General features: G+C 42.2%; 1 protein-coding gene across 1 annotated transcript; it reads right to left on the bottom strand.

Moving 5' to 3' along the window:
• Window positions 1-259: 259 nt before the first annotated feature.
• hmx3b (H6 family homeobox 3b) lies at window positions 260-2,109 on the bottom strand. Its single transcript, XM_078412854.1, has 2 exons — window positions 1,651-2,109; window positions 260-1,536 (listed from the first exon to the last, which is right to left on the bottom strand). Exons 1-2 carry the CDS (start codon window positions 1,943-1,945, stop codon window positions 932-934), a joined length of 900 nt encoding a protein of 299 aa, XP_078268980.1. The 5' UTR covers window positions 1,946-2,109; the 3' UTR covers window positions 260-931.
• Between the last annotated feature and the right edge of the window lie 22,356 nt (window positions 2,110-24,465).

Genomic DNA, 24,465 nt, shown 5'->3' with positions numbered 1-24,465 from the left:
ATATTTAAGTATGGGCGCCATGAAATGGTAGGCCTATCAATTGATCGCGATTCAATATTTGGGAATGAGTGTGTTTTTGTAGGCCACAGATGGAACGTGTATGTTTAAATCTTTCTTGAGCTAGTGTTTGTATGAAACTACACAACTGAATAACAAGAAATGTTCACATTTTATTTTAGTTCACAACAAATCTGTTCAACAAAATTCAGCATTACAATATCAAAAAACGCCAATATTTTATTTCTTTTTTTTAGCTAAAACATACAGAACACCATTATTTTCGCAGTAAATAACTATTTTACATCTGGGGGAAGCCATCAGAAATAATAAACACAAAGTATTGTCTGGCAAAAATATTAGAACCTAAAGCTTACGACCTTCGTCAATAAATTTACAATCCAGGTAAATCAAAATACGTCACCACATGAACGGTACATTTCTTAAATAAATAAAGAAACAAAATCTTATTTCTTTTCTGATTGTCCTTCAGTTAAAGCGCCTTGCCATCAGAACCTGGATAATGTTCACTCTCGCCAGTGCTACTCGTCACGTTACTCCGGTCAGGCCAAGACAACTTGCGATGATTTTCCTCTAAACAGTGCTTTAACTTCTATAGTACAATATTGCACAGGTACGTGAAACCATAATAAGGAACAACATTTTCACCACCCCTTTTAAGTACTTACAAACATAAAATAAAACATTTACAGCGGATCCTCCTGTAGGCACGATTCCTCAAATCTAAATGGGTTGAGCTCACAAAACAAAAGAAAAATATAAATAAAATGATAAACCATGACGGGGATACAGATGAGGTTAGAGGATGTGGGGCAACCTGGAAATTTACAGCTGGTCTTGTGGGTCGTAACTTCAAAACTACAAGGTCTCGTCTTACAATAATAACTAATGCAATATTAAGGTTAAAATAAAATCAGACTGGCCGCAGGAGGGGTACAGATGTGACTACAGGATGCGAGTAATAGGCTGGATGTGGGAATGTTAGTAAAGGCTGGGTGACCGGTGCGTTACCCGGGCTCCCAGATTCCGAAACCGAGTTCTCATGGTACAAAATGGGCACTCGGACTATCCTTTGAGCCGCGTGGCTCAGATTGGCCGCTTCCAGCTCTGCGGCCAGTTGCCTCTTCCACTTATTCCGGCGGTTCTGGAACCAGATTTTAACCTGCGTCTCAGTCAGATGGAGAGAGGCGGCGAGCCCCGCTCTCTCCGAGCTGCTCAGGTAGCGCTTCATGTCGAAGGTCGACTCCAGCTGGAAAACCTGACTCCTGGAGAAAACCGTGCGAGTTTTCTTCTTCCTGCACGGCTTCCTTTCCGGACTTTCTGCCCTTTTTTTCCAGTCCTCGTTATTACTGTCGTCCTTCTTTTGTTCTTCGGCGTCGCTAGATTCTTCCAGCACGATCTCTTCCAGACTTTTGGCATCTTCCTTTCCCTTGCGGTCTGCCTGGATTTTGAGCGCCGGCTCCGGGGAGTCTCTGTCCGGAGAGGAGTCTCTGGCACACAGACTGCTCTTGTCGATAGCTGTGATGAGAACATTAAAAAAAAAGAAAGATTCCCATTAGAAGTGTTGCAGAGCTTAACACGGGTTAGACCGACGCGCATAAGAAAGGACAACGGTGCACAAAGATGCCTTACCTTCTGTCCTTGGGAGATGGATACCCGGTGACAGCGTGCAGGGATACCACCAGGCTGGCGACCTCTCCAGATAGTGCGCTGGGAGCGCAAACCTCTGCGCCGGGATTTCAAACCTCGGGAAGCCGGGCTCCCTGCAGTGAGGTAAGGAAAACGCAGCGCCTTCAACCACCCCCTTCACCGCCGAAAGCAAAGTCTTGGGCTTGGAAGGTTTTCGATCACAGTTCAGCAGGTTTTTGATGGAGAAGGATGATTCTTTGGGAGGAGTGGGGTTCTCCTGAGCTGCTGTCTCGGGCATGTTGGCCCGACTCCGGTCATAAACAGCACGAACGGCGCGAAGCTTCGTAGGAAAGCAGTGGCGTTGGTCAGAATCCCGCGAGTTCAGAGAAACGCCCCAAACTTTCGCATGTGGGTACAGTGGAAATCCACGGCAATCTGGAACAAAGTAGGAGGCATTCAGCGTCAATCTGGCGGCAGATGATAATGATGAAATAAAAATGTCATACAAGTTAAATGCAGAAAGTATACGGCGATTGGGCACGCACAATGGCAAATGGGATTACCGAAGGGAAAAAAAAGGATGGCAGTCCACCTCCCTATACTTTGCGCTTCGCTTAAGGCTATAAGAGCTCGCCTGTTATTGGCTTTATATAGTCCAATTAGGCAGCAAATGAGGACGAGACTAATACCACAAAAGAAACCCGTCCTGCCAACCACCACTAGACGACCAGTAAGCAAATGACTTACTCTTGTCCATTGGCACAAAACGCTATTTCATTTCCATCTGTGGGGGAAATTTGTTTAAAGCGCAAAACCTCTTGCTCCTCTGTCATTTTGAGCGCCCCAACACTGGTTGCCCGTTGAGGAAACACACACTTTTCAATGTGAAAACAAACAGCCTTGTTTCTATATAAATGTATTATTCTACAGACTTGGCTTTTTTTTTAAAGTCCAGTTTCCAGCTCGGCTGGTAGGTGCGCAGAGAAAATAAAACTTACCCGTGTATGAAACAGCCAGATGCAAAAAGAGACGTCTGCAATGTTCCATGCGATTTTAAACAGGGACGTTCAATTTGTGAGGTTTTCCTGATAAAGTATTATATGCCAGGGATATATTGCACATTAAAACGCGATTTTATGAAGTGTAGCACCGCAAGAAATAGCAATAATTTTATTATGGAAGCGAGCCCAATTTGTATATGAAGATTTATATGTAGAACGGATATGCTGTGACCTCAGATTCAAGCGGGATTTCGCATATGTCATTTTAATGTTGTACTGTATTTCTCATGAGTTCGTTTAATAGAGACGAACCATTTTCACTTATTGCCTGATGGATTTCACCGACATCGCCCCATTCCACTCCCCCCCCCGCCCCCCACCACCACCGAAAGTCGTGAGGCCATGGAGCACTTATGATTTATGAAACAAAAACATAAACATCTCTAATATATTAAACTGCGGTTTTATATACCATCAACAATAATACAGGCAATACGACTTGAACACTTACTGGAGAGCTAATTTAGAAGAGCCACAAATCAGGAAATAAGGCTGCGAAACAAAGCCGTTTAATGTTGCACTATAACACTTTGGATGTACTCATATCACTTCGGTAAATGGTGGGCTAGGACTGATATTTTTTCCCATTTTCTCCCCCACCAGATTTAAACTGCGGCAATCTCAAAACAAACCGTTTATTTCACAGACTCGCCCGCACAGTTTAGTAAAAGCCTCAACAGAGCAAATTTGTTTTGAAAGATTTAATTAAGGTTTCCATTTAGTTTATCTTTATCTGCACTTTGCTAATATGCTTCATTACATTGTACTGAACACAGCACATCATGGGCATTGTTTAGTTATTTACATAATTTAGCAGAATTGTAATCAGACCGAAGTCGTCAATTTGCTGTTTTGTCCTACAGTACATAATAGGCAATGATTGCAACAGTCCAGCTCTCAACTATAATGCAGATAATTTATGCCACTAGGAACCTGTCAATATAGTTGGATGAGCGTGCCATGGAAATTGAAACACGCATCTTTATTCCCTGTACATTAGTTGTTACCTTTGACCTTTGCTGTTTATCCAATGTAATCTTCCGTTTCATTGAATTGAGTGACAACACTCACACCTTCGTGTTATTCCACCGGGTGCTAGCTTCTCTCTTCTTCTAAACGACCAGGCTAATGAGCCAGGTACCTAAAGTTGACTCTTTTAACAAGATGATTACCGGTGTCCACATCTCAATCCCAGCCTACGTGACATCTTTCGGTTCATATTACAATTGCATTATTGTCCATTCTAATCGACTCGTATTAAACAACACTACGTTCTGTGACACCCGGAAAACCCCCCACAATTATTCAAATCTATTGGGGAAATGAGTCACTACTGGTGCATAACTTTAGATAGAAAAATACAAGTTAACGATGCACAGGGCAGAAAGATGTAGCTACTGAGAGGATAATTATTACTACAACGCACTTCCTCACAGGTTCCGGAATAATTCATGATTTGCATCTGTAATTAATTTATCTTTCAGAAAGAGAATCACCTGAACGCACAAAAGGACAATGTCGTGTTTATTTTCATCGTGAAGGGGAGTGGAGTTGCTTCTAAAGTTCGAGGCCCATTACTACAACGCAATAAAGCTCTTTTGTTCTACAGTTGCACAAATTTGCCTGCCGAGCTGAAAGAGACTGAGTTCAGTTGTTTGTGGGATTACTTGCGGTGGGGGGGGGGGGGGAGGCACACCAGGCTGCAGTGAGTTATTTAAAGCCAACCGCTCAATGAATGGTTGTTTAATATGAATTAAGGGGAAAATTAAACATGGAGACCCGGTTCCTTTCGAAGTTTTCCACGATTGTGAATAGTTTAGAGAGAAGCCAATGAACACCCTGATAGAAGGGTGATCCAAAGAGGTTTCAGATCTGGAATATTGCATTTCTCCCTCACCCCACACTTAATAACACGTTGGTATGTAAGGAAATTTAGTCTGAATGTTGCTTCTCCAAATTCCAAGATTCGGACAGCACTGTTGAAAGCAAAGAGTTTCATCATTCACATCCCGGTTTGTGAAAGAAGTACCGAAAATAACCTCAAAATATTCATCTCAGTTCGCGTGGACGCCAGTGCATGGGTTTGGGAATAATTCAGCAATTACTATCATTTGGTAACTTTTTCATATTTATTTTGCAATCTGGGTGAATATGATTATCATCATGATAAGAAAAACCTATATGTTATATTAGTATTAATATATTTGCGTTGAGAAGTGTGAAATGGACAACTGTTGATTAATCTAAGGGTAATAGAATGCTATGGATTCACATTGTTGCAGATTAGTCGAAAAATCCACTCTGGATTTTACATTTAAGTAGCTCAAAAAATGTTATTTTCGTAAAGGTAAGGATTATTTTAAAGTCTTTGATCGTACTCATGCAGCTCACACTGGTTACATCCTTCGAACCTAAAGTGGTCCAAAAGGTGCAAAAGTTTTGTACTGCTTCATAGAACTTGTTATTTTTCCGACATTGATGTACCCAAAGGCTGCTATCAAGTGGTCATGTATAATAGCCTGATATTTCTGTTTTAAATCACCGGTACTCTTGCCCTCACTTCAATGGTTCGGTTGTCAGCACTATTATATGCTGTTGTAAAAATAATTTCCCCCTCCCTCATTCCACCACTACCGGCTTGGTTTGTATCCGTAGACACCCAACGCAAAATTCTCCATTCACCCCTGGATCATTTCTTCAAGAGCAAGGATCCAGGCGTCCAGTTTAAAACATACGCCACAATCTTGAATCGAACCATATATTATTAAGCGCTACATAAATGCTGGAAAAGTCACCCTAATAATCTGGTAAACTATGTTTAAAAACATCATAAAACGACTTTAATTTGACGCCCTCAAGTGTCGCAATAAGCATCTACAAATCCCCAGTTACAAGTCCAAATTGGACGAATATGGTTTTTAAGCAGTCACTATCTTATTAATGACATGACTTTCACCCAAGGAATGCATTGTCACTCTGACGCGCCTTAGAGATCAGGTTCGCCCTCTTCTCCCTTGTTACAAACTGATTTTCTTTTTTTTGTGCTAATTATTTCCCTTTAGGTTATAAGAAGACAGATCAGAGAGGTACACATTTCGAGGTCATAAAACAACCCCTGAGGAGAAGACATCAGAAACCGCGAACATGTCCATCAGGGCAGTCAATCTCGCTGACGGCAGATACTTATCATCAGGGAGCTCCTTTGTAATATGAAGTCTCGCAACAAGAGATAAACGAGCTGCTTGATACTTTAGGTGTTGCCTCTGAACGTTGAAGACTTATATCGTTTTAGGGAACGATTCTTTATCCCTCCGCATTTTTTTAAAGTTTCCTTTTGAAGAGGTGACGCCGCGGCACAGGAGGGACGCAGAGACCGAAGCCAGTGGAAATTAACTCTTTGCCTGCCGCAGTGAGAGTTCGAAAGCATACCTCTGAATGCGATTATTCTTCACCGCTCTGTTTAGCTGTCTCTGAAAGATCTCTTCGTTTTGCTTATGCATGTCTACTAGGATTGGGTAACAACACTTTGGTCGGCAGGATAGCGGTTTGGGGGAGTGATGGGGGGGGGGGGGGGGGCGTGGGGGGGGAGGGGGAAGTGGGGGGCGTGGGCGGGGGTTGCGGAAGGTTAATAGTTCTCAGAGTTAATGTAATCGCTTAACTTTTCTAATGTGGTGAATGAAACCATTGTCATTGAACAGCTGGTCGCTGAACACAGCAATCAGAAAACAAATTAAAAATAGGACTGAGCGAAATCCAAGTTCGGATGTTCTGGATGCTTTCTATACAGCACCCCCTGTCGACATATATTTATTGCATCGCACTATCTTCAATTACATGTGATCACCACGCACCTTCATGTCTTTAGTTTTGTAACCTGACGCAAATCAATGGGGGCATTGATTTGCTAAAAGAATACTGAAAATAATATCGGTCACTAAACAAGTTTATGTATTTCTACAATGGCTGTTATATATATTAGAAAGAGAGGGAGAGAGAGGTCTCCAAGTTTGCGGATGACACAAAGCTGGGTGGCAATGTGAGCTGCGATGAGGATACTACGAGGCTGTAGGGTGACTTGGATAGGTTGGGTGAGCGGGCAGATGCATGGCAGATGCAGTATAATGTGGATAAATGTGAGTTCATCCACTTTGGTGGTAAGAACAGGAAGGCAGATTATTATCTGAATGGTGTAGGAAAGAACTGCAGATGCTGGTTAAAATCGAAGGTAGACACAAAATGCTGGAGTAACTCAACGGGACAGGCAACATCTCTGGAGAAAAGGAATGGATGATGTTTCAGGTCGACACCTTTCTTCAGACTGAATGATGTCAGATTAGGAAAAGGAGAGGTGCAACGAGACCTGGGTGTGCTTGTACATAAGTCATTGAAAGTAAGCATGCAGGTGAAGCAGGCAGTGAAGAAAGCTAATGGCATGTTGGCCTTCATTGCGAGAGGATTTGAGTTCAGGAGCAAGGAGGTCCTACTGCAGTTGCACAGTGCCCTGGGGAGACTGCATGTGGAGTATTGTGTGCAATTTTGGTCTCCTAATTTGAGGAAGGACATTATTGCTATTGAGGGAGTGCAGCGTAGGTTCACCAGATTAGTTCCTGGGATGGCGGAGTGACATCTAATGAAAGAATGGGTCGACTGGGCTTGTATTCACTGGAATTTGGAAGGATGAGAGGGGATCTTATAAAAACATATAAAATTCTCAAAGGATAGGACAGGCTAGATGCAGGAATTTTTTTCCTGGTGTTGGGAGAGTCCAGAACCAGGGGTCACAATTGAAGAATAAGTGGTATGTCATTTAGGACTGAGATGAGGAAAAACATCTTCACCCAGAGAGTTGTGAATCTGTGGAATTCTCTGCCACAGAGGGCAATGGAGGCCAATTTTCTGGATGTTTCCAAGAGAGAGTTAGATTTAGCTCTTGGGGATTTAAATGCAGGAAAGGGGTACTGATTTTAGGTCAGCCATGGTCATATTGGATGGTGGTGTTGGTTCGAAGGGCCAAATAGCCTACTTCTGCACCTATTTTTCCGATGTTTCTATGTTTCTATGAGAGAGAGAGAGAGAGAGAGAGAGAGAGAGAGAGAGAGAGAGAGAGAGAGAGAGAGAGAGAGAGTCTTACAGCATGGAAACAGGCCATTCGGCACAACTTGTCTACACCGGCCACCATGTCCCATCTACACGAGCCCCACCTGCCTGTGTTTGGTCCATATCCCTCTAAACCTGTCCTATCCATGCATCTGTCTAGTTGTTTCTTAGACGTTGCGATAGCACCTGCCTCAATTACCTCCTTCGGCAGCTCGTTCCATAGACACACCACCCTTTGTGTGTAAAGGTTACCCCCCAGGTTCCTATTAAATCTTCCCTCCCTCACCTTAAACCTATTATATATATATGTGTGTAAGAAGGAACTGCAGATGCTGGTTTAAACCGAAGATAGACACAAAAAGCTGGAGTAACTCAGCGGGACAGGCAGCATCCCTGGAGAGAAGGAATGGGTGACGTTTCGGGTCGAGATCCTTCTTCAGACTGCAGAAGGGTCTCGACCCAAAACGTCACCCATTCCTTCTCTCCAGGGATGCTGCCTGTCCCGCTGAGTTACTCCAGCTTTTTCTGCCTATCATATATATATATATATATATATATACACACACAAACAGCTACTAGATGGTACAGTTACCAGTCTCGTGGGTTTGGAAATGAGATCTAAATCTTGACATCACTTTTGAGTAAATTCCCGAAACCTCAAATCAAACTAAATCAAGACTGATATAAAAAGAGAACAAAATTCTAATAGATTATTAACGCAATATATGCGAGTTGACGATAACAATTAAAGCACTTGCAGAAGATTCTGACTGAAATTGCAATTCTGCTTCCAACTCAGTATTATAGATGGACGAAAATGAGGTCGGTATTATTAACTTGTGAATTATTACAAGGCTAATTAAAAATTAGAATTAAAGGAAGGAGGGATGAATTCTTCTTCTTATAATTCTTTAAAAGAGATGCCTTGCCACGTAGATCTGTCACTTATCAGCAGACACCCTGACATTGTTTGGAAAAACCACGTTGTGTCCGATTTTAACCCTGGAAACCTCGACTCGTCGCTCAAGATAATGATAGGAATGTAAATCAAGCACCATTCGCATAAAAATACTGAAACGGGGTTTAAATAGCAAGGGAATGAATTGCGTTGGAGCTATTTCATGTCGAATATATTGACAGCTCCCTGGTTTGTGTGGATTGAATGAAAGGACATATCAAAGCTCAGACTGTTCAGCACGTTTTGGGAAGATACGGTCGCCCCCATTTTATTAAACCAACCCTTTCTGTGAAACCAATATATACCATAGATGCGTTTGCTCGCACAAGTCTGCTATTGAGAGGCTGCACGTGAAAGGGAAAAGAAGCGCCGGCCGACTCATTCCCTTTGTGTGCGCAAATCAGACTATAATTAATGTTAGAAAAGGCAAGATAAATGAAGATCTAAAAGATAAGCAAGAAGTATTGGAAAGGACAGCAACCTATCTAGGATGGAAGCAAAATCATTCTATTTTAGTAGGCACCATGTTATGCATATCTTATCCACTTGACAGATTTACACTCCGATGAGCCTACTACATACATATTATTGTTAAATACAGTCGTTAATACCCTTTAACTTCCAAGAGTTAACGTTTGAAAACGCTATTTGTTTTTGTGGGCCAACCGGACGCGGGCAACTCGGGTCTTTTCACACCAGTCCTCATTCCCAATGAATATGACAGCAGCATTTAAGTAGTTTGCGAAATGGGTTTGTGATAACCTATTCAACAGTTTCAGCGGTCATGCTAATATTAAGCCATTCACGTAGGCGTGATCGTTCCGTTAAAGCAACAGCGATAGAAATCTTGATGTCTCCTGATTATTTGCTTTATTTTCACAGGGGATAAAGCGCAATATGGCTGATATGGTGGTTACGCGCCTTGGCAGACGCGGCAGAAGTGATATGACATATTTTGTCAATACTAATGTCAGCGTTTGCATAGTTAACTGTGAATGATTCCAAGTTTGTAATATTCATCATCATAATTAGGAGAGGTTCAAAATCCTGTCGATAACAATGTATCCCTTTATCCGCAAAAGGCAATATCCGACCAAAACAGTTTTTAGTCCATGTGAATTATTAAATATAATTTCATTATCTTGCTCAGCCATGATGAATGTCCGGGGTGAAAGCATTGAGTCAGTGGGCGAATGCTTAGCGGAGAGAATGTTAACTTCGATATTATTTCTCAGGCCCGGTCAGTTCCATTGGCATCAAACATTTGACGGAGGCTGGGGTTTTCCTTTCATTGTTATGGGGTAGTTTACACCATAACATAAAAACGAACTTAGCAGCAAGTAAGATGTCCGTTCTCTGAAATGGCTTTGATATGGCTTGTTTACTCAGTGTTGATGACCCGAGAAATGTTCTCTCAAACGCTTCAGCCAACGGTGCACGGTTTGTGACAACGCATGTGGTATTATCATACAATCATGTAATATTCATTTTCTGATTCGTTTGCAATAGAATCACCCATAACAGGACATGACAGCAATGAAAATGGTGCAGCGACAAAGGTGTTTTCTCATATCTCTCTCTCTTTTGTTGCATTTGCACTTTAAATTCGCTTTAAAATGGCCTGAAAATATGTGTGTTAAGTGTTATTCTGGATTGGAAGGGAAATAATGTTGAAAGAAAGGCTACAACCAAGAAGGGCTTGGCTTCAAACGCACACACTCTCTACCTCGCTCGATCTGTCCAATTTATTGATCAGAAGTAATGGAAAAGGATACCCAGACATTTGCCAAACACTTAATATATGTCATTAATGTCTTACTCGCAAGCCTTCTCTTAATGAGAAATCAAACCAGATCCTGCTCTGGCACCAATTCCGCAAATCGAAAGGTTAGTCCTGTGCCCAATGACCTGATATCAGGGACATGTATTGACGAACCTTTAAAGAATCTGTTTAAGTGCTATTGGAAAATGGAGAATTTCTGATTCTTTTGAAAGCGGTGTGAATGAACTTACCATGATCATGATACTGCAGCTTGAAAACAGTGCGGTGTAAAGCTGGAGGAATAACATATTGGGGGCGGAATATTGCGACTCGGGTGCATGAAACCCCGTCAGCTCTAACTCAGGACATTAATAGAATGTCACTAATCACCATTAAATGCTGATGCACAATCAATATCACAATAGGACGCATTAGTATCGTTTAAATTCCCCAGTACATTTTCAAGGCCATCGCTTTGACCTTGTGAGGATGTTGCCAGGATTGAAGACTTATAGTTATGAGGAGAGTTTGAGTAAGTGGTGTTTTTTCCCCCCATTGAATCCAAGCAGACTGGCGAGGGATTGATTTGAGGTGCATAAAATTCTGAGTTGCCCAGACAGGATGAACAGAGAGATTTTGTTTTCAGGTTGTTAGAGTGACCAGAAAACACAGATTACATTTGGTTAGAGAGATGAAACATTTTAATTCACCGTAAATACATAAGCAATCCGCAAGTCACTGCTGATGTTGTGTGGCGACGAACATCATAACATTAAAAAGGCACCTGCATGAACTGCTGAAAAAGGCATAAACTGCAACAATGGTGACAAGGAGCTAAAAAGTGGGAGAAACTGGAGTGGTTTCATTTTTGGCTGGTGCGGAGGAGGGGGAGGGAGAAGGCAAAGGGTGGGGGCTGAATCTTCATGTTCATAAGTGATAAGAGCAGAATTAGGCCCCCTCCAGAACAAGGGGCCACAGTTTAAGAATAAGGGGTAGGCCATTTAGAATTGAGATGAGGAAAAACTTTTTCAGTCAGAGAGTTGCGAATCTGTGGAATTCTCTGCCTCAGAAGGCAGTGGAGGCCAATTCTCTGAATGCATTCAAGAGAGAGCTGGATAGAGCTCTCAAGGATAGCGGAATCAGGGGGTATGGGGAGAAGGCAGGGACGGGGTACTGATTGAGAATGATCAGCCATGATCACATTGAATGGCGGTGCTGGCTCGAAGGGCCGAATGGCCTCCTCCTGCACTTATTGTCTATTGTCTATAGGCCAATCGGCACATCAAGTCTACTCAGTCATTCAATCTTGCTCTCTCAACCCCATACTCCTGCATTCTCCCCATAACCCCCGACACCTGTACTAATCAAGAATCTACATATTTCTGCCTTAAAAATATCCATCACCAGCCTCTACAGTCTTCTGTGCCAATGAATCACATAGATTCACCACCCTCTGACTAAAGAATCTTGTGTCAAAAATTGCTACCATTCATTCACAGGCAGGAGGATTGGTAAGCACGTTTTATCTCACTCTCTGCACATCTTCCTTCCTCCTCTCCATCCAATTTCCTCTTGTGCCCTTTCTGGAAATCGTTTGCTCTGAATTCACTTAAAACACTCACTTCCACTTTCATTCATAATTGGTCCTCCAGTCACCACATCATTTCTGCAATTACTGATCTTCTTAATTACAAGCTTGCCCCTGCATTTCTTCCTATTAAAATCATTAATTCACATCCCCTTGGCTCCTCTGTTTGGTATGGTACACATCCCCATGACCTTACAGAGCCTGTCCCACTTAGGCAATTTTTTAGGCGACTGCTGGCGACTGTCATAGTCATAGCAGTTCGCCGAAAAAACGGCGACTGCACCCCCCCCCAATGACAATGTCTACGACAAGCTACAATAACCTACCACCTAGTCGACGTCAAGCTATGGCAAGCTACCGCCAACCGGCGACCCAATCATCGCGACTTAGGATGTCCACCCATGACCGCACCTACGACATCCTACGACCACACAGGCGACAACCTACGACAACTGAAGTCAACCTATGTCTACCCGTGACAAGCTACACCAAGCTAAGACCCTGTCGGTGACAACTGAAGATAACTGAAGACAATTCACGTTATTTTGGCCTCCGGTTTTGACGCCGGTACCTGTCGCCAATTGACGTAGGTTGACGTAGGTAGTCGCCAATGGAATTCACCGGTCAGCACCGGCGACAACCTACGTCACCTGGCAACAACCTACGATAGCACCTATGTCAGGAGACGTCAAGCTACGATCATTGGCGTCAAACTAACAGTCGCCGAATTTTTTTAAACATCTCAAAATCTAGTGGCGACCAGAAAAACGCTACAACTCTTTGGAGACTACTCACAACCATACAGGCGACACCCCGGCGACAGCCTAGTCGCCTGTAGTCGCCTAAAAATCGGCTAAGTGGGACAGGCCCTTTAAGGACGCAGATATAAATGCATAAAGTAGACCAACAATTTAACTATTTACAGTCAAATCTAGTTGACCTAACCACTACCAAAGATATCTTGATCAAATCATACAGTCACATGTCAAGCTGCTCATTGTAGAATCTAGCCTTTCCCTGCCACAAACAATCTTTATGCAGTCTCCTCTGCCCCTCTGTGATATGTATGAAGAGCTTATGAACTGTATTGTTATTAAGACTGTCGCTGCAGCCTCCTGCCCGGCTGCTTCTCTTTCACCAAGCCAAAACTCCTAAGGCCTATCCAGCTACATTCACAATTACATTTTAATCTAGTTCCACTGCTATCTCATTAAGCTTATCTTTTCCGTGACAACTTTTCTGGCTTGTTTGACAACATTTTAACAAGACTGCTTGCCACCAAATTTCTCTTCCTGATTCCCATGCTGATTGATACTGTTAGATGCTGCCATCACTGTCCCACTCCTCAAGAAGCCAACCCTCCAATATGACAGTAAAAACAGAGAATGCTGGAAGCACTCAGCATATCAGGCAGAAAGAGAAATAGAGTTAGATTTTCACCCATTGCCTCACCCAGTGTGAATTTCCATTTCCATTTCTACACAATGTCTTTGAATATGTTGTAGATTCTCAAATTTATGCATTTCTTTACCTGGACCCATTGTCTGAATACCTCTGATCAGATTACTGATCTGGCGTAGTATTGAAACATTTAACCAAAATCATAAATGGTATCCAATGAAATTGTGCAAAAGTAATGTATCTCCCACCAGTTGCCTTGACTATAGGTGGCTTTTGACCACACTACTCTCCTCAAGCATCACTTCACTGTCATCCAACTGGATGGGACTGTACTTTGCTCGTTCTGTCGTAGTCAAAGAATCATTTGCTTTATATTCTCTTCTGGTGCCACTCTGTCAATGGATCTGTAATTTTTAGAGAAGTTTTAAGGAAGAGGATTTTTTAAAAGGGCACGGTTGATATCTGGAATTGGCTGCCAGAGGAGATGGTGAAATCAGATACAATCACTACATTTAAGAGACATTTATACAGGCACTGAAGGATACGTATCTACTGTGGACAAATGGGATTTGTGTAGATGGGCAAAATGGTCAGCATGATGTGGTGGCCCATTTCTGTGCTGTTTAACTATGGCCCTATAACTCTATGCTTGGTCTTTTTCTATATCATCCAACACATTTCACATTTCATTGATGATATTCACCTCCACTTCACCAAAATATTTCTTGAAGCATTACCTCCAGATTGTCGAATGCTTGTCCAGCATCTAGTATTGGACGAGCAGAAACTCAACATCGGAAACATTGACCTTTAGCTCCAAAGGTCTAAACTCTGGAAGTCTTTGGCTAAACTTTCCTCTATAGCTCAAACATTATTTAAGGTTCCAATATTCTGGCCATTGAATTTTCTAATGTGGCTCAGTGTCAAATACCATTTGATTAGATCCAAAAGAATCACTTGGGAGCATTTATATTAAGTCAGAAGCATCCCATGAATACAACTCATTATTGCTGCTCATAGAGCCACACATATTAAACATTCCCTCGGTCCAGATTGGTACTTTTTATGTTAGGTTAGAAAGGTAAATGAGCACATCTCAGTTGCATATGATTAATTGCATAAAGCACGTCATTTAAAAAGTATAAAATATTTAACTAAAGTTAAATGGAACATTTACTCAGTTTAATTATAGAAATGAAGTCTCTCTTCCCCTCTTGAGGACAGATGGGATTATTAATTTCTGAAAACTACCTGTTTAATATTAATTTCATTTTTGCAGAAATGCAATAGTAAATATTTGTCCTTTGACAATTTACTACATTAATTGTTTAGGAAAAAGATTACTTGTATTGTGTGCGGCATATAGTTCCGATATGTTTGCTTTTGAAAAACTGTACCAGTTTATTAAGCAGTGTGACAATTCTATCAAGCATTTCATTTGTTGCTTAATATCTTGTTGATTTTTCAGGAATATTCACTCCCATTTGAGCAAATCTCTAAAGTTATCAGAATGACAAAATGTTGCAACAGCTTGCATGGAGTCTTTGACAATACCATTGTGACCAATGTGGCAATTATTACACCTCAGTATATCCGACCATGAAAATTACAAGGGATGGGCCGTCAAGAGTACAAAGCTGCAATGATGGATCAAAATAGGTTAGTCATTTTTAAGTTGCCTCGGTTTTAATCAATGTTCTTTCTAGCAACAAATGGCTACAATCAACTCCACGTTTTGTCAATTTCTGTGAACATAAATCCCACAAATCACCGAATGGCTGACAGGGTAGGAAAATAAGTGCTGTTTTCACATTTCATTCTGACACAATAAAAAAAAGCTTGTGTTCCTCAGCAATTTCCGAAAATCCAAACCCATTGTTATACACTGGCGTATTGACACCAGCGGGTGGCGCCACAATTCTCTGCACCAACTTAAACCACGTTTGTCTGATTTTATTTTTAAACAAAGCGCACATTGGTTGGGGAACTTCAGTCCCAGGTTGTCATGTGTCATCGTGTCTAACGTGTTGGGGTCCTCTTGACTGTGCATATTTCTGCTTAAGCATTTAACTGTTACTGAACCCTTGTTACAACCTGGAAATTATCATTATTTATTTGTGTATTCTTACTTTTTGGCGGTTTCAATTAGGTGAATGTTGATGAAAGGGATGGTTCTGATGGTATCTAGGCAATGATTCAGGGCCATAAAAATGGCGGAGAGACGTGAGTGTTGAGCCTGCGCTGTGAGACTGATTATCTACTGACATTTTGTGTAGGAAAGAAAACTGCAAATGCTGGTTTAAATCGAAGGTAGACACAAAATGCTGGAGTAACTCAGCAGGTCAGGCAGCATCTCTGGAGTAAAAGGATGGGTGACGTTTTGGATCGGGACCCTTCTTCAGACAAATCTCGACCTGAAACGTCACCCATCCTTTTTTTTTGCAGAGATGCCTCCTGACCCGCTAAGTTACTCCAGCATTTTGTGTCTATCTTTGGTATAAACCAGCATCTGCAGTTCCTTCCCACACATCCTGTGATAAGGGGTTGTCTTCATGAGAAACATTGAGCAAGACTGGCCCACTTCAATTGGGATTCAGGGAGACGGTTGATAGAGTAGAGGCTGAGAGGTCGTGGAGTCTAGAACAAGGGGAACATGCTCTTGGAAAAAGTGGTCAGCAAAGATGGAATGTCTTTGCTTGGGGGTTGTTTATCTGTGGAACTGGGTGTCCTAGAGGAATGTTTGGTGTGTGAGTAGTTAGGAATGAAATTAATTTTGTGTTTGGAGACTAATGGAATCAAGTGGTGTGGGGACTGGGTGAGAATCTGGAGAAGGGAGAAGATCAGACGTGACCTTATTGAGCAGTGGAACAGATTCAAGTGCTGTGCAGCCTTCTCCTATTAATTCTCTTGTTCTCACCCTCAGAGCAGAAAAAGCAAATGATTAAACATTCACACGCTAAATACCCCATAGAGCTGAAAATTACATTCAAAAATATTTCGCAGTATACTCTGCATATGTACTCATTTTGAATTAATATTTAATTTTGAAATTAAATTCATTTCTGAGTTTTAAACGAGATATTATTTTAATTGGGTAAAGATGGTAGCAATGATATTTTTTTTAAACCAAACTTTCATTATAACAAATGCCTAGGGCTTTTTTCACAAAAGAGGTGAATATTTGGATATATTGAGAAAACGGAATTGCACAATAATGTCGGTGGAAAAAATGATTGGGAAGGCACTAATTATTAACTGTGAGGAACAGCACAGCATTGCGGTACTGATGTTGTACCACAATTGATTCCAAGAAAGCAGCCAAGGGCTTTATGACTTTGGAATCTTCTGTGAATCATTTAACATGTAAAATGTGAAAACAATAAGTAAAACCAAAATAATGCAGTGGCTGAAATTCTGAAATGAGAACAGGAAAGGCAGGAAATGTTTAATTGGTCTGGTAGCATTTTTGGAGAGAGAGAGAGAGAGAGAGAGAGAGAGAGAGAGAGAGAGAGAGAGAGAGAGAGAGAGAGAGAGAGAGAGAGAGAGAGAGAGAGAGAGAGAGAGAGAGAGAGAGAGAGAGAGAGAGAGAGAGAGAGAGAGAACATAGAACATAGAACAGTACAGCGAAGGAACCGCAGTGACCATGCTGAACACGATGCTAAGTTATACTAATCTTTTCGACCTGCACGTGATCCAAGCCCCTCCATCCCCTGCATATCCACATGCCTATGTAGAAGTCTCGTAAATTCCATTATCACATCACCCCCAGCAGCATGTTCCAGTCACCCATCGCTCTGCATAAAGAACCTGGCCCGCGTATCTTCTTTAAACTTTGCCCCTCTCACCTTAAAGCTTTGCTCTCTAATCTTTCACAATTCCAAGAGAACAATTGGGCAACTAATACATTTGGCTACATTGTATGGTGGGACCAGCATGCCGCCTGGACTTGCAACCAAAGGTGCCTGCCTCTCAAACTCACCTTGTCCAGGTGAGCTGTCTCCATGCAACAGCCAGCCATGAGGGAGAGCAGGTTGTAAGCAGTCATGATGCAACTTTATAGGAGTTTGATAAAGCTGCTTTTGGAGAATGGTGTGCAGTTCAGGTTGCCCCATTACATGAAGCATGTGGAGGCTTTGGGAAGGTTGCAGGGGAAGTTTACCAGAATTATACCTGGATTAAGGGGTATTAGCTATGGGGAGAGGTTGGACAGACTTGGATTGTTTTCTCTGAAACGCTGGAGGTTAGGAAGAGACCTGATAGAAGTATACAAAATTATGAGAGGTATAAACTGTCAGAATCTTATTTCCAAGATGGAAAAATAAAATACTAGAGGGCATAGCTTAACATGAGAGGGGCAAAGTTTAAAGGAGATGAGCGGGGCAAGATCTTTACACAGAGTGTGGTGAATGCCTGGAATGCACTGCTGGGGGTGATGGTTGAAGAAGATACGATAGTGGCATCAGGGCCGGATTAAGCCAGAGCGGGGCCCGTAGCTAGGGTTGCCAACTTCCTCACTCCCAAATACGGGACAAGGTGACGTCACCATCCCGCGCCCCACGTGACCTCACCCAGCCAGCGGCCACGTGCTGCCGCTCCACCAATGGCAGCTGCCCGGGCTGGGGAGGCGGGTTGCAAGGACTTCGCCATGGACAACGAGGGCGACGAAAGTATCCACAAACTGAAGGAGAAGGCAAAGAAGAGTAAGGGGTGAGGATTTGGCTCCGAGGAAGGTGCTCGATCCAGGCTGCGAGAAGACTCCGACTCCGTGGAGCAAGATGGTGACGAGCCAGGCCCTCAACACTCGGTGAAGTGTTGGATCCTGTTTGTGACCGGGGTCCATGTGGAAGCCACCGAGGAGGACATCCGCGACAAGTTTGCCGAGTACGGTGAGATCAAGAACCTGCACCTCAACCTGGACCGGCGCTACCGGCTACCTCAAGGGCTGCGCTCTGGTGGAGTATGAGACCTAGGCTATGAGGAGGCGCAGGCGGCCATGGAGGGTTTGAACTGGTCGGAGCTGGCCGGGCAGCCCATCAGCGTGGACTGGGGCTTCGTCAGGGGGCCCCCTAGCTGCAAGAGACGGAATGGCCGCAGGGGAAGCCGGAGCCCGGACCAGGAGCGTCACTGAGCTGGGACAGAGTGCGGAGTGACCGGTGGGACGGAGGGGCCTGCACAGCGCTGGTGACCGAGACGCACCTGCAGATGGCCGTGCCCAAACTGAGCCATGCGTTACATGGGGCATTTAATCTCAGTTGTGACTGTTGTGGGGCTGGGGAGAGTGTGGGGAGGGAAGGGTGAGTTTGGGTTGTGCAAAACAACACTCAGAAATAAAGTATTTTAGTTTTTAAAAATCTTCAGTCTGAAGAAGGGCCTTGACCCGCAGCATCTCTCCGGAGATGCTGCCTGTCCCGCTGAGTTCTCCAGTATTTTGTTTCTACCTTCGCTTTTAACCAGCATCTGCAGTTTTTGTCCTACAGTGTCCGGGCCCACACAGTGTCCGAGCCTAATACGGAACAATTTAAAGTTTTTTTTGAACTAAATTATTTATTCGTCTCATGTTATTAATGACGTCCGTAATGATTACGTACCATGCAGCTCCCCCGACATGTAAACAACAAGGTTGCCAGATCGTGAGATGCCGATTTCACCAGACAGCTTGCAAGCATTTAGTGCGGGGCCCTCGAAAATGCCAGACCGGTAGCATATGCTACTTTTGCTACTAGATTAATCCAGCACTGAGTGGCATTTAAAAGACTTTTGGATAGGCATATGGATATGCAGGGATTGGAGGAATATGGGTTATGTGCATGTCTATGAGTAATGGTCTTGGCATCATGTTTGGTACAGACATCATGGGCTGAAGGGCCAGTTCTAATATTGCACTGTTCCTTGTCCTATGTTCTATATCTAGAATAATTTCAATGGCTTGATCTCAGACAGAGTAGCTCTCAGGCCCCATCACTTGGATAACCCGAACAGCCTTAGATAACAGAGGATGCACTGCCATTGGATTTCCAGCTTATCTCAGATCTCAGTGTTTTGACCAACATATAGGGTGGCACAGTGGCACAGTGGCACAGGGGTAGAGTTGCTGCCTTACAGCACCAGAGAACCAGGTGCGATCCTGACTATGGGTATCATTCAATGTTTGTCCATGAAGTTTTGAAAGCTGAATGTGTCACTGATGAACAGCATCAAGCCCTGTTTAAGAGGAAAAAATGTGATTCCAGTTGTCAGATTCAATCACTATATGAAGTAAAGTTACTACAAAATAATTTATCTAAGTTCCAGTTATGCCAAACTATTCATAAGTTGCCAGGAATATTCTTCCTTTCTGGGCTTTTGCCTGAAAATGATTGTAATAAGTGCTGGAATATTTTCTATTTTTGTAACTGGAATATCTGCAAATGCTACATTATAACTGATATTAGAGATTAATATGATCAACATAATTGGATAACACGACATTTTAAACACCGCTGAGACCTCTTATTGTGCTGGTGCAACTAATCATTGCTGCAGATTCGAATAACATTCAAAGCTCTGGAGCAGTAAGCGTGTTTCAAAACATTAAAATCGCTGTACAAATGTACGACTCTGTGAGAATATTATATTAAATTAATCAGGTACATTCTGTGACTACATCTTATGTGTTACTTTATATATTTTTCAAGAAACTGGCTAAAACATGGAAATAAGTTAAAACTGGAAATCTGAAATGGTGTAGTTGCACTCCATTTCAGGACTAGTGTGGTGAAGAACCTTGATGAATCTTTAAATTATCATTGCCTGGATATACAGTACATTGCAAATGTCACACCAGGAAAGGGTAGTGGGAGTACAAATGATAGTGGCACAGTGGTACAGCAGTAGAGTTGCTACCTTACAGCACCAGGGACCCAGGTTTGATTCTGACTGAAGGTACTGTCTGTACGGTGTTTGTACGTTCTTCCTTGTGACCGTGTGGGTGTTCTCTGGGTTCTCTAATTTCCTCCCACATTCCAAAGATGTGCAGGTTTGCAGGTTAATTGGCTTCTGTCAATTGTCACAGGTCAAATTGTCCCTAGGACCGACTTCTGGAGCTTCAAGACGCAGGACTTCGACCGCCACGATCACGGGAGCTTCAATCGCGCCGATGCGAGGGCTTCGATCGGCGGCTGCAGGAGCTTAGATCGCCCTGACTGCGGATGATTCGACTGCCCCGTCCACGGGAGAATAAAGAGTGAAGAAGATTAAACTATATTGCCTTCCATCACAGTGATGAATGTGGGGAATCAGCTGTGGTGGATGTTTATGTTAACTTTTATGTAGTTGTGTGCTTTGTTGCTTTTTATAGTGTGACTGTATGGTAAATCGGGTTTCACTGTACCTTAATTGGTACACGTGACAATAAAATACCCTTTGAATCTTTGTACCTTATGTAGGATAGAACTAGTGTATGGGTGATCGTTGGTCATTGCAGACAGTGAGCTGCAGGGCCTGTTTCCACGCTGATGCAAAACCTTCTCTGTTGAAATCCAAATGCTTTCTGCAGATCAGAAATCTATTACATTATGAATGATAGTCAGAAGTTAATTTCATATTTCCTTTGACACAGAAAGAGGCAATTCAGCCCATTGTGTTTGAGTCATAGAGTCGTACAGCGTGGAAACTTGCTGTTCAGCCTGACTCAGCCTGTCAAAACCAACAAACATGGCCTATCTACACTAGTCCTACCTGCCCATGCTTGGCTCATAACCCTCTAAACCTATCCTATCTATGTACCTGTCCAATTCTCTCTTAAATGCTATGATAATATCATTTCATCTTACATAAAGGTGTTACATTTCAGGAATTTTTAATTAAATTTATTGCTTTTTAATTTTTAATTATTTTTAATTTTGAAAGTAATTTCGACCTATTTGCACAGATCTCTGGGATATTCAAATACAATTCAAAGCCTTTGGCAGCAACAATGTATCTAGGGACAGATACTCAGGGCCAATTTTCTGAGAGCAACTTATTGCTTATGGATCACTCCATTTTGTGGGATGACTCTCAGGCACAGAGAGTCAGCTTAGTCAAGCCTTTGTATCCATAATAGCTTAATGTGGCAGGTGGGCACCTCATGTAGTGAGTGGGACTAGTGGGTCACATCCATTCTAACCCAGCTCAATGACTTTGGACAATTCTTGCTCAAAATTAGAAATCTGCATGTCACTTCTTATCTTATGGTCCCGGTGACACTAAAATCATCCCAGTAAATATAACATAGTTAGGCAGTGAATGCCTTGACAATTGAGGCAGAATTTTGCAGGTGCTTTTGAGTTCAGTAATGGAAGGACCTCAATTTGTAGTAAATAAAATATATTTTAGAGTCACAAAGAGATACAGCATGGAAATAGGCCTTTCAGCTCTTAGAGTCAACACCAATTATCAATCACCCATTTACACATCCTATATTAATCCATTTGTTTTATTCTCCCCACATTCTCATGAATTCCCCCTCGATTCTACCTCTTACCTGGACTGTGGGTGTCATTTGCAGCGATTAATTGACCGACCAATCTGGATGTGGGAGAAAACTGGAGCATCTGGGGGAAACCCATGCAGTCACAGGGAGAACATACATACTCTGTGCAGACAGAACCCGAGGTCAGGATTGAACCTGTGTCTGGTGCTAAGGGGCTGCTGCTCTAATAGCTGTGCCACCCTCATTTATTTTATTAGCTGTGCACATTGTATCCAACTGCAGCAAAGCCTACGCCAGACACCATTATTGTAGTGTCACCTTTTACAAGAGTTCAGGTTAGTTTAGTTTACATGTACCGAGGTACAGTGAAAAGGTTTTTTTGGTGCGTGCTATCCAGTCTGTGAAAAGGAAAGATTATACATACAGTTGGGTTTCATTAGCTCTAACTTCTCATCGAAGTGCTCTTTATGAGCACAAGAATGGGAATGGAACACTATTGCCACCCAATATCATTATCACCATTCCCAGATCATTACACACTGAAATGTATAAAGGTTTCATGGGGCTTCTCAGGGTAGATACGGACATGATGTAACCCCTCTGGCCAGTGTGTCCAGTTCCATAACTTCATAGATGTTCAGCCAACCAGGTCATATATGAAGGAATTACTTCGTAACCAGGGCATGAATCTTTGGAGGTCTGCAGCCCTGGAGCCTTATTGACCAAAAATATTCAAAACAGAAATTAGAAGGCTTTTAGATATTAAGGGTTTTAAATGATGTAGGATTAACTCATGAAAGTGGCACCAAGGTAAAATACCAACCACAACTGAATTTAATGGTAGAATGGGCCCAAGGAGCCAAATAGCCCACTTTAATGTTTATCTGGAAATACAGTTCTACATTATCCCACTTTCTCATCCATTCCCTACACACAATGGGCAATTTACAGAATTCAATTAATGTACAAACTCACAGGTCTTTGGGATGTAGGAGGAAACTGGGGCACCCGGAGGAAACCCACATGGTCACAGGGAGAAGGTGAAAACTCTAGACAGACAGCACTCAATATTAGAGTTGAACCTAGGACTCTGGTGCTGTGAAGCAGCAGCTCAACAAGCTGTGCCACTGTGCCACCCATGTTATTTTCTATGTATAAGTCAGTGGATATTTTTAAGGCAGAGATAGACAAATCCTTAATTAGAACGGGTGTCAAGGGTTATGGGGAGAAGGCAGGAAAATGGGATTTGGAAGCAGTGATCAGCCATGATTGAATGGTGGAGTGGACACGTTGGGCCGAATGGCCTAATGGCCTAATTCTACTCCTATAATCTATGAACTTGTGAACTATAACAGATCCAGCGGAAAACAATTTAATTTTAATTCCTAACTTCAAGGAATCACCTTGTCAACCTCCAATGATTTTTCACCCATAGTTTGTGAGTGCTAACATAGCCATTTAATGCACAATTACAGGCAGTGTTGCTGCCTCAGACCACGAGAAACTTAAATGAGAAAAGATAAGATTTATTCAGCTATGAAGCTTGCATTTTATAAAGGGAGGGAAAATTGAGTCCAATAACAAAAACATAGCGACATGTTTTTAATGGGCGAAATGCCAAAGGTGCAAGAAAGGAGAAATGCCCCACAAAATTTGTCATTAAGCCTCCTAAAGAGAAAGTACAAACCTCATCATGAGCGTGCAAACATGTCCTTTGATTCTGCCTGGCACCATGTTGCATGGGTCTTAAAAAATACTTACAAAAATCAATGTGAAATGAAACCCATTGACTTAAGAAAGCTGCAGAAAAATTATATGATATCCTAATTCATCAGTTATAAATAAAACCACACTACTGTGCATTGACATTAATAGTAACAGCATATGGATGAGAAATGGAATGAGTCACAATAACTAAAAGGCTTGCAGTTGAATCCATTTCCAGTTCACTTCTCACACTCCATCATTAAAAGACTAAAGAGGCTCCTGCATCTAACTGTATCAAGAAATTCACTAAAAATAACTCAAAACAGCAGAACAATCACAGCACTGCCAACTTGAAAGAGGAAATCCAGATTCTCAAAGTATCTTGAAAAGAGGTGTGGGGAAAGCATGCCAAAGATTTAGTTATATTTGCAGTAAATTATTTGCCATGTGATCATAATATTCCTTAATTTCAACAGTGATCAGTCAGTTATGTTGACCTGCTTTGAGTTTATAGAAACAAATTATTTTGATACTTTTGATCACAAATATCGTTAATACCTTGAATATGTCATGAATGATATGCTCAATTCAACTTACACACAATTTCAAAACAGTTTTCAGTGGATATGTTTATTGCTGCAGTCTCACCAAGCGACCAAATGATATCCAAGTTAATGATAGTCGGGTAGTCTCACTATAACCTGCAAGGATTAACAAGTTAAAGATTAAACACTAAAATACAAATGCAGTATAACTGCACCAAGAACAACTTTCTGGAGATGTGTTTTCATT

This window comes from Rhinoraja longicauda, chromosome 16, assembly GCF_053455715.1.
Source record: "Rhinoraja longicauda isolate Sanriku21f chromosome 16, sRhiLon1.1, whole genome shotgun sequence".
NCBI lineage: Eukaryota > Metazoa > Chordata > Chondrichthyes > Rajiformes > Arhynchobatidae > Rhinoraja > Rhinoraja longicauda.
The sequence above is the reverse complement of the archived record's forward strand: the minus strand, read 5'-3'. Positions and strand labels throughout refer to the sequence as shown.